Source organism: Scyliorhinus canicula, chromosome 5 (assembly GCF_902713615.1).
Source record: "Scyliorhinus canicula chromosome 5, sScyCan1.1, whole genome shotgun sequence".
Taxonomy (NCBI): domain Eukaryota; kingdom Metazoa; phylum Chordata; class Chondrichthyes; order Carcharhiniformes; family Scyliorhinidae; genus Scyliorhinus; species Scyliorhinus canicula.
In genome coordinates, this window is record NC_052150.1 from 19,715,298 (window position 1) to 19,729,789 (window position 14,492).

Genomic DNA, 14,492 nt, shown 5'->3' on the forward strand with positions numbered 1-14,492 from the left:
GTAACAATTTCGTGATTTTGCGATACTGAGCTCTGCAGAAGCCCACTGGAAACAGTCTTTCCGTCATTGAGCCAGTTTTATATCCAGCTTGCTACATTCCCCTGGATTCCATGGACTTCTATTTTATTAATCAGTCTGCCGTGTGGCATCTTGAGAAAAACCTTGCCAAAATCCATGTAGATCACATCAACTACGCTACCCTTATCAATCCTCCTTGCTACTTCCTCAACAATTCAATCGAATTAGTCGCAAAAGCCCCTCGCTAGGGACTTTTCACAGTAACTTCATTTTGAAGCCTACTTGTGACAATCAGTGATTTTCATTTTCATTTCATTTTTCATTCACATGAGCTTCCCTTCACAAATCCATGCTGACTGTCCTTGATTAATCCGTGTCTTTCCAGGTCACAGTTTATCTGGTCCCTCTGAATTTATTCCAGTAATTTTCCCATCACTGAGGTCAGACTGACTGGCCTGTGATTATTCGGTCTATCCCTCGCTCCCTTTTGAAACAAAGGTACAACATTAGTAGGCCTGCAATCCTCCAGTACCTCACCTAAATCCAGTGAGGATTGAAAATGTTTCCCCCGGTCGGGAATACTTTTCATCCTGCCCTTGTGACTTAGCCACTTCCAAGGAATCTAAACCCCTTAATAATTCCTGTCTCCCTTTGTTTATCACATCCAATTCTTCACACTCCTCCTGCTGAACGACAATGTCTGCATTGTCCCCCACTTTTATGAAGACAGACACTAAGGGCGGGATTCTCTGGCGCGGAGAATTGGCGGGGGCGGGAATCGGGCCGCGCCGGTCAGCGGCCTCTCGCAGCGGCCCCCCCTGGCGATTCTCCGACTGGCGATGGGCCGAAGTCCCGCTCGTTCTACGCAGGTCCGGCCGGTGTAAATTGGACTAGGTCCCTTACCGGCGGGACCTGGCGGCGTGGGTGGGCTCCGGGGTCCTGGAGGGGGGGGGGGGGGGGCGAGGGGTGATCTGGCCCCAGGGGATGCCCCCACAGTGGCCTGGCCCGCGATCGGGGACCACCGATCCATGGGCGGGCCTGTGCAATCTTTTCCTACGCGTCGGCCGCTGTGGTCCTCCGCGATGGCCGACGGTAGGTGAACCTACCTGCGCATGCGCGGGGATGACATCAGCAGTCGCTGACGCTCCCGCGCATGCACGGACCCGAGCGGGCCGGCGGAGTCCCTTCAGCCCCAGCTAGCGCGGCGCCAAAGGCCTTCCATGTCGGCCGGCGGGGTGCCAACCACGGTGTGGAGGTGTGGAGGATTCCGCACCTTTGAGGCAGCCCGACGCCGGAGTGGTTCACGCCACTCCGTCTCGCCGGGACTCCCCGTCTCCGCCAGGTACGGCAGAATCCCGCCCTAAGTATTCATTGAGAGCCATACCCACAACCTTCACCTCCACCATAGGTTATCCTTTTGGTCTTTTATGAGCCCGACTATTTCCTGAGTTACCATCTTGCTCTTAATATATTGATAAAACATCTTTGGGTTCTCCATGATTTTGCTTTCCAATATTCTTCTATACACCTCTCTTTGCTTTCCTAACTTCTATTTTGATTTCCCCCCTTCTCTTTCTTTGCTCTTCTCGACTTTCTGTGGCATTGTGTTCTACTTTGAGCGGGTGACCCAACAGCGAGGTCCAGCGGCTGACCCCCTCCCCCCCCACCACCCCGCAATGCAAATCCTGTCCCCCCCCCCCTGACAAGTAGTGGCGTCCTGCCCCCCCCCCCCCCCCCCCCACTCACCATGGGAATTGCTGGATCTCACCCCCCCCAGTATTGCCTCATGGGGGTGACCCAACACCCATCAGAGACACCCCCATCAGAGGGCTCTCTGTTCTGGGGGAGTTCCCTGTTATCAATTGATATGCCTTATTTCCCCGCAGAGTCCACCCAGTCAATGTTCCTATGCCCACCCTGATCCTCATCCCACCCATGAATTATGTCATCAGCCTTGTCCTCCTCAACGGTCTCTGAGATGAGAAAGATACCTCCCTATCTGACCCTCGCGCCCTACCGTGTGTCACTTCCCCCTCTCACAGTCACCATCCCCTCCTATCAACAACATCCCCAGTTCGCTCCCTCAGGATCTCAATGTCAACTCGACTGACCCTTCTCTGGGGTCTGCCCACATCCCACCCCTCGTTCCTTCCTCTTCCTGTCTTCCTTCCCCACTCACTCCATCCACCACCCCCCTTGTTTTCATCCAGACTCCCCAACTGTTCTAATCTGGACCCCCCCCCCCCCCCCCCCTCTCCTGTTCCTCTTTCCCTCTCCTCTGGATGCCCACCTTCAGGTCTTGCACCCGAGACCGCCCACATTCATCTCTTCCACACACCATAGCTGCGGCCAGCAGCCGTTTCAGGCAAGCGTGTGAAAAATCTTCCCTTGCTGGGTGCATGTTCAGTCAGGTTATAGAATGGCGCGAATTCCTGATAGTGGGGGTGAAAGATGTGACAGGGGCGCAGCATCCTTGTCCATTGGGATTTTAATGATCAGGCATGAGATGGAAAGTGGTTTACGCCGAGCTTCAGCAGGAGACATGACACGCCGACATCAACCCGCCATGGATGTCAGGAGGGGACGATCCTGAACCTGGCTTCCTGATGTGGGGAAACTGATTTTTCACTCCCTGCCGTATCTTCCACTTCCGTCCACCACAAATCCCGCTGATGGTCGGAGAGGAATATTCCGCCTGATGTGACTGAGGCTTCAGGACTAAATCCAGTTCAGGTATGTATCCACTGCTGGCTCCGTTCCATTCCGCATGCGACATGCTCAAAAGCAGGCCCCTGGCTCCTTACCATTTCTCTTGGTCCACCTTGGTCCAAGTCCACCTCTGGCAGAACAGGAATCAAACTCGTACCGCTGGCACTATTCTCAACCACATGGCCATCTACCCAACTGAGTTACACAAACTGGGACGGAGCTCATTTCAAACCTAACATTTGTTTTGTTGCTGCAGTGGCAGCATAATGAGAGCAAAATGGCTTCTTCGCTGAACTGTAAAAGAAACAATTGTGCTTCAAAGCAGTTAATTGCATGTGAAACCTTTTGAGGTGTGATTGGGAGATATGATAAGGTGCAACATCAACATTCCCTGACCCTGAGTAAAATGTTATGGCTTACTAACTCTTCACTTATCTTGTATTCAGGTAAAGGTAAAGTCGCCATAGACCATAGGCTGCTTTCCAGGGCGGCACGGTAGCGCAGTGCTGAGCACTGTCACTTCGCAGCTCCAGGGTCCCAGGTTCGATTCCCGGCTTGGGTCACTGTCTGTGCGGAGTCTGCACGTTCTCCCCGTGTCTGCGTGGGTTTCCTCCGGTTGCTCCGGTTTCCTCCCATAGTCCAAAGATGTGCAGGTTAGGCGAATTGGCCATGCTAAATTGGACTCAGTGTCCAAAAAAAGGGCAGGTGGGGTTACTGGGTTACGGGGATAGGGTGGAAGTGTGGGCTTAGGTACGGTGTTCTTTCTAAGGGCCGCTGCAGACTCGAATGGCCGAATGGCCTTCTTTGGCACCGTAAATTCTACGATTCCTCTGAGAGGGCTAACTGGTGGAGATTTAACCTGAGGGTCAAGATACCTCAGGTGAGGGGCGCGTTGAGAATAACCTTGTATTCAATATCCTAATTTAACAGCCATTTTAACAGAAGTGAAGAGTAGTAATATGCAATACGATTGTGCCACATGGAGCAAAATAGCAATATTCTAATACTTTCCATTGCACCGTTATTTTTCTGACTTGGTAGCTCTTGCCTCACATCCAGCCTCTGTACCTGTTGGTTAATTTGGTCCTAATTACCTCCAGATGATATCAGGGTGGTCTCCTTCCCCTTTTGGCAGTCGCATAATTTTCAAATGAGATCCATGCTTGTTCAAATTGAATTACATGACCTTTCTGTTTCAATGTTAATATCTGTAGGTTAATGATATCCAGAACTGAATGAAAGCACCATCCCCTGCTTTGCAAATTCCAGGCACTAACCAAAAGCCTCGCGAAGAAGAGTTACATTTCCAATTGCACGTTGATTTAAAACATCAACCAGTTTATACACTTCAACAACAAGGTAGAAGACTCGTCAACACATCCGACACATCCAGACAAAAGCAATGGGTATTTAAACATTCCCCAAGCAGGTGGAAAAGTACAGCCATCTGACCCTGACATTAAATTGTTGCGTGGAAAGTCTCAATTTTGTGCAGAACATCTGGGGAAAGAAATGAACCCTAACCTTTTGCTGTATGAGTTTCACTTATTCTTTGGGAAGTTAGTATAGTTATTAAAACAAATCGACCTCTAAATTATGTTCAGATTCGCTGGTAACCAAGAATGTTTGCAACTTGAATTATTTTAAAACATGCGTAGCCGGTAGTTCTCAAAAGTTGGGCCCTAACTCCTTAGTTTGATCTTCAGGCTTGGTTTGGACTCTCACGGGCAAAGTTTTCCAAAGGTTGTTTCTACAAAGCTGGCATGGGTATTGATGGAACCATCAATTCTACGGACACGTGCTTGTCGGATTAGAATAGCGGTTTTAATATACTTACAACAGAGCCAGCCTGTTAGCCGTTGAACTTTCGGTGAACTGGCTGGTTGACTCTGTGGCATGGATCTTTATACAGCAGCTCCGGGGGAGGAGTTCTGGGCGGAGTCAAGGGAGGAGCCCAGTACAAACACTCGAGTACTCCCAGAGCTACTCCCCCTGGTGGTCAGGTAGTGCAACTGCACTTACAATATTGATACATATATATACTTAGAACAGAGTGACATTGGTAACTATAATACCGTGTGAATCTCATTCAACACGGGTATTCCAGCGGCACTTTGGAATCACACTTTGATCACAGTGTGGTTTCTCAGGAAAATGAAGACCCAACTGCATTGGAATTACTAGCAGAGAATGGTCAAAGACGTCTTCAAGGCCATTGGACCATAAGGATTGACCCAAGATGTTCACAGAGGACCCCTACCAAGGCCAAGAGCTTCAGGAGTTACGACGGAGCAGAGGATTGAAGGGGGGAAAAGGCAATTGCGAAGCCCCCTCCCTCCATTCGGTATATTTGGCACCATCTTGTTCTTGGCCCAGCCTTACTGACGTGGTTCACATGGTGTTCCTGGGAATGGCAGGAACCAAGGGTGAAAGGCAGGAAATAGTCTATGAGCCCAGGCCCTTCCCACCCTGCTCGTGGCAAGAGCGGTCAGCAGCATTTCTGGCAGTGGTAGCAGAGAGGAATGAGGTCATGGTGGCGAGGACACACTTCACAAAGTCATCTCCTTCTCTCTCGATACTCAAGTCAGTTCTGAATGGGAACGAGCAGATTTTCTTCACTTTACATTAGAACATGGGGCAGCTAACAGAAGTATATAATCTTAAAGATTGCCATCAGGTCAACAAGTAATCTTTGGATTTCTTCTGTGTATTTGAACATTACAATCCTTGCAAATATCTACAATATCCATGTTTATGATCCAGCAAATATAGAATGTAAAAATGCACAGAATGAAAATAAACCATTTGATCTATTAGACCTGTTCTTTCAATATATCATTTAAAGTGACTCTACCTTGAACTTTAACCCAGTTATTTAGTTTCCCCACTCAGAAACATGTCTCCTTGATTCATTCCCATGTAATTACCGCCATATGATTTATGCGACAACTGCCTCATTAGTAAAACTGAATTAATGATTGTTTTTATTTTAAAAGCTGGGGGATCCCTTCGTGTATGACCTGTGAAGTCGATTTTCTTACAGGGAAAAGATTTATTGCTGATTGACTTTTATACGAGTTGATGGTGGCGGTGTGTTCTCATTCACGCTGGAATTTCAAGTTGCCCTGGCAACATGCACATTGCCACCTGGAGGTATGGATAGTGAGGGCAGAAGCTCCGACCTTCTTCCCATCACCTGGACGACCAGGAATTCCCACTCTACTATTCATTCTTCACACCATAGCCCTCTCCAAGCACAATAGAGACACCATTTGAACGGAACCAATCCCCTTAAATACAAACACCTTTTCCAGCATGAATCTAATTAGAGAGTTCACCTTTACAGGCACAGGAAAGTTGAATTAAACCCACTTAAAACTATACCTTATTTCTAACGTTTACCAATGCAACTTCCTATCCCTTGGAACTACCTTTGTTTTCCGAACAACAAAGACCCCATCTGCATTTAAACAAACCTGTCCCCCTCCCCATCCCAGGCACAGGGAAACACCATGGGGGCAGTGTGAGGGTTCCAGAGGCACTGCCTGGCAGGCCCCTCAACCCAGGCTCAAAATTGCTCCCGTAATTCTAATGTATTTGGGAGAGATGCATGCTACCACACTTGCAATGGTGTGCTCAGAGGTGCTACGCTTTCATGGTTACAAGTCCATAAGGTCAAGAATCGCAATTGCCTCGAATGACCAGTTAAAGTTACCGGCCCCTAAATTGACTTAGCATAAAAGGGATGGGATTCTCCATCTGTTCACGGCAAGGGGATTCTCTGGTCCCGTTGTGGTGAATGGGAGATTTGGCTGAGTGCCAAATTCTCCGTCCTCGCTAGCAGCGGTCTCGGGCCGGATTCCCAACAGAGAATCCCGGACAAAGCAACCAAAAGCATCAGAAATGCCAATGGAATCATTACCCAATGCAAAGCCAAGCATTCAAATGTGTCACTGTTATAGAGTCAGAGAGGTTTACAGCATGGAAACAGGCCCTTTGGCCCAACTTGTCCATGCCGCCCAGTGTTTACCACTAAGCTCGTCCCAGGTGCCCACATTTGGCCCATAACCCTCTATACCCAGCTTTACCACATAACTGTCTAAATGCTTTTTAAAAGAAAACATTGTACCACCTTTACTACTGCCTCTGGCAGCTCATTCCAGACACGCACCACTCTCTGTGTGAAAATATTGCCCCTCTGGACCCTTTTGTATCTCTCCCCTCTCACCGTTAAACTTTGGGAAAATACATTGACTATCTACCTTATCTATGCCCCTCATTATTTTATAGACCTCTATAAGATCACCCCTAAGCCTCCTGCACTCCAGGGGAAAAAAGCCCCAGTCCATCCAGCCTCTGCTTATAACTCAAATAATCAAGTCCCAGGAGCATACTAGGACTTTTCTGCACTCTTTCTAGTTTAATAATATCCTTCCTATAATAGGATGACCAGAATTGCACACAGTATTCCAAGTGTGGCCTTATTAATGTCTTATACAACTTGAACAAGACATCACAACTCCTGTATCCAATGTGCTGACCAATGAAAGCAAGCATGCCGAATGCCTTCTTCACCACCCTGTCCACCTGTGACTCCATTTTCAAGGAGCTATGAACCTGTACTCCTAGATCTCTTTGTTCTGTAACTCTCCCCAACTCCCTACCATTAACCGAGTAGGTCCTGCCCCGATTTGATCTACCAAAATGCATCGCCTCACATTTGTCTAAATTAAACTCCATCTGCCATTCACCGACCCACTGGCCCAATTGATCAATATCCCATTGCAATCCTAGATAATCTTCTTCACTGTCCACTATGCCACCAATCTTGGTGTCATCTGCAAACTTACTAACCATGCCTCCTAAATTCTCATCCAAATCATTAATATAAGTAACAAATAACAGTGGACCCAGAACCGATCCCTCAGGCACACCACTGGTCACAGGCCTCCAGATTGAAAACAACCCTCCACAACCACCCTTTGTCTTCTGTCATCAAGCCAATTTTGCATCCAATTGGCTACCTCACCCTGGATCTCATGAGATTTAACCTTCTGCAACACCTACCACGTGGCATCTTGTCAAAGACCTTGCTAAAATCCATGCTAAAGACATCAACTGCACTGCCCTCATCTAGCTTCTTGTTTACCCCTTGAAAAAACTCAATCAAATTTGTGAGACATGATTCTCCACTCCCAAAACCTTGCTGACTTTCCCTAATCAGTCCTTGCCTCTCTAAATGCCTGTAGATCCTGTCTCTCAGAATACCTTCTAAAACCTACCCACCACAGTCGTTACGCTCACTGGCCTGTAGTTCCCAGGCATTTCCCTACGGCCCTTCTTAAACAAAGGTACTACATCTGCTACCCTCAAACCTTTAGGCACCTCACCTGTGGCTGTCGATGATTTAAATATCTCTGCTCGGGAACCTGCAATTTCCTCCCTAGCGTCCCACAACGTCCTGGGATACATTTCATCAGGTCCTGGGGATTTATCTACCTTGATGCTTTTTAAGACTTCCAGAATCTCCTTCTCTACAATATGTACACTCCTCAAGACGTCACTATTTATTCCCCCCAAGTTCCCAAACATCCATGCCTTTCTCAACAGTAAATACCAATGAGAAATATTCATTTAGGATCTTCACCACCTCTTGTGGATCCGCACATCGATGACCTTTTGAATCCTTAAAAGACCCTACTCTCTCTCTCGTTACTCTTTTGCCGTTTATATATTTGTAGAAGCTCTTTGGATTCTCCCTACGGTTTGCATTGATATAGCGGCGTTAATGTAGTGAACAGCGAGTTATGTGGAGCCACCTTTTTTTTCAGTATGTACAGTTGCAGACGGCCAATAAAAATTCCAGACCTGCAGTGTCGTCTGCATTCGGCACACCTGTAATCTGGATGAAAAACAAATTACGTACTTTAATAGATTGTGGGATTTGTAGGTGCAGAACATGGAGAACGATATAAGGCTTAATTTTTCACATCGGACCATCGATGTCTGAACTAATCTCTGCCCATTAAACTGCCCACTGTCCAGATATCAAAATCGGATGACCTCCAGCTGAGCTTGTTCTGGGGTGGAGGGGGTGCTTTCTCAACTTTGTGATCAGACTTTCAGGCACAGCAAGAAATGGTGCATTTGTTTGACCTTTCCACTTTAATTTTTCAATGCTTTCCTGACCCTCAGTGAGCCCCACTCTATATTTTCTATTTCTTTTGATACATTTTTCTGACTGAAATATAAATCGCATTAAAAATGGTCATTGCTGATTCTGCAACATGCTCTAAATGGATGATGGTTAAATGGATTGTTAAATGAGTTGAAGCTTAAATCTTAAGAAATAAATGTTGGCTTTGGAATTCTCTTGGATCCTGATCTTTCCCCTAATTTCCAATTTAAGCCTATTTAGCCTTTGGGCGTAATTTAAATAAACTTGGAGGACACTTTTGTTGCAACGTAACAAGATGAAAAAGGAAGTTCAGCTGGCCCAGATGGATACAGTTGGATATTGGAACGAGCTGCGATCCAGGAAGGCTGGATCCAGTTGAGACCAGTTGTGCCGGCTTTGGATGCCAGCTGCTGGCTAAATGCCGCTCAACTGGTTCCAGTTGAATCAGCTTGCCAGGTTGCCACCCGCCCCATTATGATCAACAAAAGCACAGGGTACGACAGCTCCTTGGTGCATTCACCATGGCAATGTTTCAGCCAATCAGAACCAACTTGCCACCAATCAAAAGAAGAGAATCAGCTTAATTAGGTTGGCAGGATGAAAGAGCATCTATGTGAATTCACGAGAGATTTCGGAAAGTGCACCAGTAAGAATGGAGAGGGTTATCCGGTCGTTTATTTAATTGATATTTGTGGGATCTTGCTGTGCACCGATTAGTTGTCGCGTTTCCCCATATTACAACGGTTACTACACTTCAGACAAACCTCAGGATGTCCCGATTTGCTGCATGGTCAAATGGTTTTGTTGTGTTAGTTGCGGATAAGTACTGGCTAGGACGTCAGTCGAGATATCCTGCTCTTCTTTGAAAAATGCTTTGGGATCGCTTACATCCACCTAAGAGAACAGGTTTGACATCTGACCCGAGGGATGCCACATCTGACAGCACTGCACTCCGTCGGTACCGCACTGATGTGTCAGGCAGGGTCACACGTTAAAGTGTGGAGAATGAGGGTTGGAACCCAATTTCTAACCATCGTAAGAGTCTGCCTTTACTAAACACGCGTTCCCGTCAAATGTGTGAAAAAAAATCTTGCACTTCGTCATTTTCCAAGAAAGAAAAGAGGTATTTGGAATTTTAAAACTGAGCACTTTCTGATTTCCTTTGCGTCTGATAGTCAAGGCCAATCACAATTGTGGTGAAAGTTGATCAATTATTTACCTCCATTTAAAAAAAAATGAAAAATCACATTGTCATCGTGATTCGCAGAAGTACTGTGGAAATGTCTTTGCGTTTCCAAACATCTCAAATGTCAAGCAAGATGTGTGTTGCCAAATGCCACAAGTGTCCAAATAGTCTTATTTATTTCAGTGCTAACGTCACAGGATAAAATACATTCGGAATGAGGGGGGGGGAGAGAGAGAGCTGGGGATTGGGGAGGGAGTGGGGAATTTCAATGTCAGTTTGCTAAATGTAGCCATTGTGCGTCTTCAGAATACATAAATGAACAAAGGCAGGCAAGTGAGCAGAAAGGATTATCAGCAGTCACTAAGGTTACAGCCTAAACTATATTTGTCTGGGACGCCTGTTGGAATCATCTGCTAGAATTTGAATGTCAAGAGTTTTGCTGTGTGGTTTCAAACATTCAAAAGTCCCTGGTGCATTTGTCAAGCCAGCTATCCAATGCTCTGACAAACATTTTGCAGGCTGTGCTCGAAGGAGAATCCTCCTGAAGCAGAAAAACAGAACCGCAAGGATTTCTTGTGTCTTTTTGAAGGGACTGATTCATTCTTTTGAACTTGCTCTGAGGTGAGCCACTGACTGTGCCTCTCCCCTCAGCCCTGCAAGATTTTGATTTCCTTATCTCTGCATTAAGGACCACAATGAATACGCCGCCCAGGAAGAACTCCAGCACTCTGGTCCATTCTCTGGCCAAGGTTTTCGACTCGAATGCCATCCAGAGCCAAGGGCCTCCAGCGATCACTGGACCCTCCAGAAGACTTTCCGATGGCAACCGGCACACCTCCGGGGATGCTTTCAATGTGATGGATGTGAAGCTGGAGTCTTTAAGCCAAACTGTCGATAAACTATTGGGCATTCAGGAAAAGGTCATTCAGAAACTGGACGGCATAACGCAAGACGTTGACAAGATTGGCCTGAGGATGGAAATGCTGACGACTGAGGAAGAGGAAACGAGAAAGACCGGCAGCCGTAAAGAAGACGGGAATCAAAATGCGAGTGTCCCTGTCGACATTTCCGACATGTTGTCCATGCTGAATCGGAGTTCAAAGGAGCAGACAAAGAAGATCGATAGGATTGAAAACGTGCTCCTGGGAGTACAGCAAGTCATAAACTATTTAGGGGAGACTTTTAAAAATTCCAAAATTGCTGAGTTTATTCTCAAAGGGCAATTCACATCAAGACAGCGAGGGACAACGGGCAGTGATCAGCAGCTGACTTGTAAAAAGAGAATTACCTCAGAAAAATTGGTATTGAGAAGGAAAAAGGAGAAGGTAATGACATCAACACACTTACCAATTCTTTAGTGATGTTCATCTCATCGTGTAGGAAGACAGAAAATTGTTTAATATGAATTGCAAAATATGCCATTTATTGTACAGTTACAAAAGCCTTTGTCTCTGCAATTTTCAGCACAGTTGCCTTGTGTTTTCTTAACATTCTAGTTTACTGGGCATTATCTTAGTGGAAGAGTGAAAACAGTTTGCTAAAAGAGTGCTGTGTCGATTAACCACGCCGGTTTGAAAGTCTAGATTTAGCTTGCAGTTTGGTGCGACTTGCCGGTTACTATAAATTTAACTCGCCCCTGAGTCACAAAAACACAACTGCACGTTTAGCACTCAAAGGCTGATTAGAAGCAATTTTTGCGGATTAGTGTACATGGGAGCTGAAGGTATGGAGGATGCTGCCCAAAATACGACAGCGGTGTTCAGGATGGCTCAGGGTCTGAAGGAGAGGGAACTTAGGTTCTTGAATGTGATACTGGAGATGGTGAGGGAGGTCCGAACGGAGGGGTGTCCTGGTTTAGGAGCAGGGGAGGGGTGGGAGGCATGAAGGGGTCCACTTTTTCTCCTATTCCTTCCATTCCCTCTCTCCTGCATTAGCTGGTGCTGTTCTGCTTGGCTTCATGTCCATTCCCCATTCCTGTTGTAGACCAAGCGGTCTTCCAGAAAGATACCAAAAATTAAACAGTGGTTAGCACAGCTGCCTCACAGCGCCAAGGGCCTGGGTTCAATTCTGACCTCGGGTGACTGTCTGTGTGGAGTTTGCACATTCTCCAGTGCCTGTGTGGGTTTCCTCCGGGTGCTCCGGTTTCCTCCCACAGTCCAAAGATGTGCAGGTTAGGTGGATCGGCCATGATCAATTGTTCCTTTATGTCCAAAGGTTAGGTGGGGATAGGGCTGCCGAGTGGGGCGAGGTAAGGGAGCTCTTTTGGAGGGTCTGTACAGACACGTTGCACCGAATGGCCTCCTTCTGCACTGTACAGGTTCTATGAAACAATCGTTCTATGAAGCACCCTGGTTGACTGCTATGAGGTGGCCAATCAATGAAATAGCACAGCACTTTCACTTTTTCGGCAAAATCCGCAGAGAAATTGAAGTATAAATGTTGCTCAAATGTTGATGAATTCTTTCACAAACCGTACCAAAGTGTCTCCTCAAACCCCAGGTAGCAAGTGAACAATAAAAGGGGGTGTATTTCTGCACGAATACTCGGTAATACTTTGCTCCCAATCAGCTAAGTGCTGGTGCGTGAAGTCACTATCAAGCACGATCCACCAAAATAGAGTGCAGATTGGTTAACGAGTGCTGGGAGGCAATTGGCCTCTTAACGATCGTTCAGTTGGCTGTTCCTGCACTTCAGTTCCTGACCGAAATGGCATCCTGCACAAAAATGTGGGCTAACCCAACATTTCGCTCAAGATCCCCATTCTGGCCAATTCAGAGGTTCTTTAGCACTTAGAGGTACCAGCAATAATGGGCGAGATTCTCCCATCGGGAGACTAAGTGCCAACGCCGGAGTGAAAACCCCCGGGGGGCTAGGAGCGGTGCCGCGTCATTTACGCGCACCGGGCCTTGGCACCGCGTAAATGCGGCGGCGTGTAAATGATGTCACCCACGCATGTGCAAGTTGGCCGGCGCCAACCCGCGCATGCGCGGTTGCTGCCCTCCCCGCGGGCGCCACGCAAGAAATGTCGGATGGATCTTGCGGGGCGGCGGAGGAAAGGAGTGCCTCCTTCAGAGAGGCCGGCCCGCCGATTGGTGGGCACCGATCGCGGGCCAGACCCCTTTTGAGTGCTTCCCCCCAGTGCTGGATCACCCCTCCCCCCCCTCCCACAGGCCGCCCCCCCCCCCCAGCATTCCCACGCTGTTCACGCCGGCAGCGACCAGGTGTGGTTGGCGCCGGCGGGAACACGTCATATTGGGCAGGCCACTCGGCCCATCCGGGCCGGAGAATCACCGCTCGCCCGTTACAAACGGCGCGGCGAGATTTACGGCTGGCCGCTCGGAGAATTGCTGCTTGCCGTTTGTAACGGGCGAGCGGTGATTCTCCGGCCCGGATGGGCCGAGCGGCCTGCCCAATATGATGTGTTCCCGCCGGCGCCGACCACACCTGGTCGCTGCCGGCGTGAACAGCGCAGGAATGCTGGGGGGGCGGCCTGTGTGGGGGGGGGGGGGGGGGGGGGGGGGGGGGGATCCAGCACTGGGGAGGGGGGGCACTCAAAAGGGGTCTGGCCTGCGATCGGTGCCCACAATGTTACTGGAAGATGTTTGTGAATGACAGATGAGGATGATATTGGACTCAACTGTGATGTTCTCTGCAGTCAAATAATTTACTACTGGGGGGTCAGCTGGAAATGTCCATTAGAGAGTGGCATTCATTGATAACTGGTGGCCAAGGATCTGTAATGCAGCTGGGAATGAAGGAGGGAGGACACTGGGCAAAGAGAGACAAAGAAAAAACACGGAAAAATCCAATTTGGATGAGGTTTGTGCAAGTTTCTTCCGATGGGACAGTTAGCATTTATTTGGAATTAGCACATTGATTTACCAGACTTAATCCCAAGAAATCTCCAGAATTAAAAATGGCATCGTGGTAATGTCATTGGACTAAAATCTGGAGTTGAAAACTAATCTCAATAGTGTGACCATGAACCTATCACCGGTTGTTGTAAAAACCCATCTGGATCACTAATGTCCTTTATGGCAGAAAATCTGCAGTCCTTACCTGGTCTGGATTACAAGTCACTCCAGGCCCACATTGCTAGACCATGTAGCTTGCTGGTGGTGCCACATCCCATGAATACATTTAAAAAACATCATTAAATGGGTGGCTGAGTGTTTCACAAATACTAGGCAGCAGATATCATCCAGAATCGCAACTCAAAAAAAGGGGGTGAAGACATTGAATGAATTTTAGAATAAGAAGTCGCAAATTTAAAACATATTTGAAGAAAAACTCCTCCCAAAGGGTTGTGAATGTGTGGAATTCGCTACCACAGAGTGCGGTGGATGCAGGGACAGTGAGTAAATTTAAGGATGAGTTAGACAGATTTATATTGGTAATGGG

General features: G+C 47.6%; 1 protein-coding gene across 8 annotated transcripts in view; it reads left to right on the plus strand.

The window, feature by feature from the left end:
* mylk4b (myosin light chain kinase family, member 4b) overlaps positions 1-14,492 on the plus strand; it is a 202,623-nt gene that overhangs the window by 116,980 nt on the left and 71,151 nt on the right. For 5 of the 8 annotated variants that reach the window (XR_005460617.1, XM_038796733.1, XM_038796734.1 and 2 more), the window contains exon 1: positions 10,481-11,416. The exons of 2 other annotated variants lie outside the window; for them this stretch is intronic. Coding sequence is in view for 5 of the 6 variants with exons in the window: in XM_038796733.1 (XP_038652661.1) it covers positions 10,787-11,416 (630 nt within the window). In the remaining variant the exon portion in view is untranslated. Of the gene's footprint in view, positions 1-10,479; positions 11,417-14,492 lie in introns of those variants that run through there. One more of the 8 variants, XM_038796732.1, reaches the window with a different exon arrangement.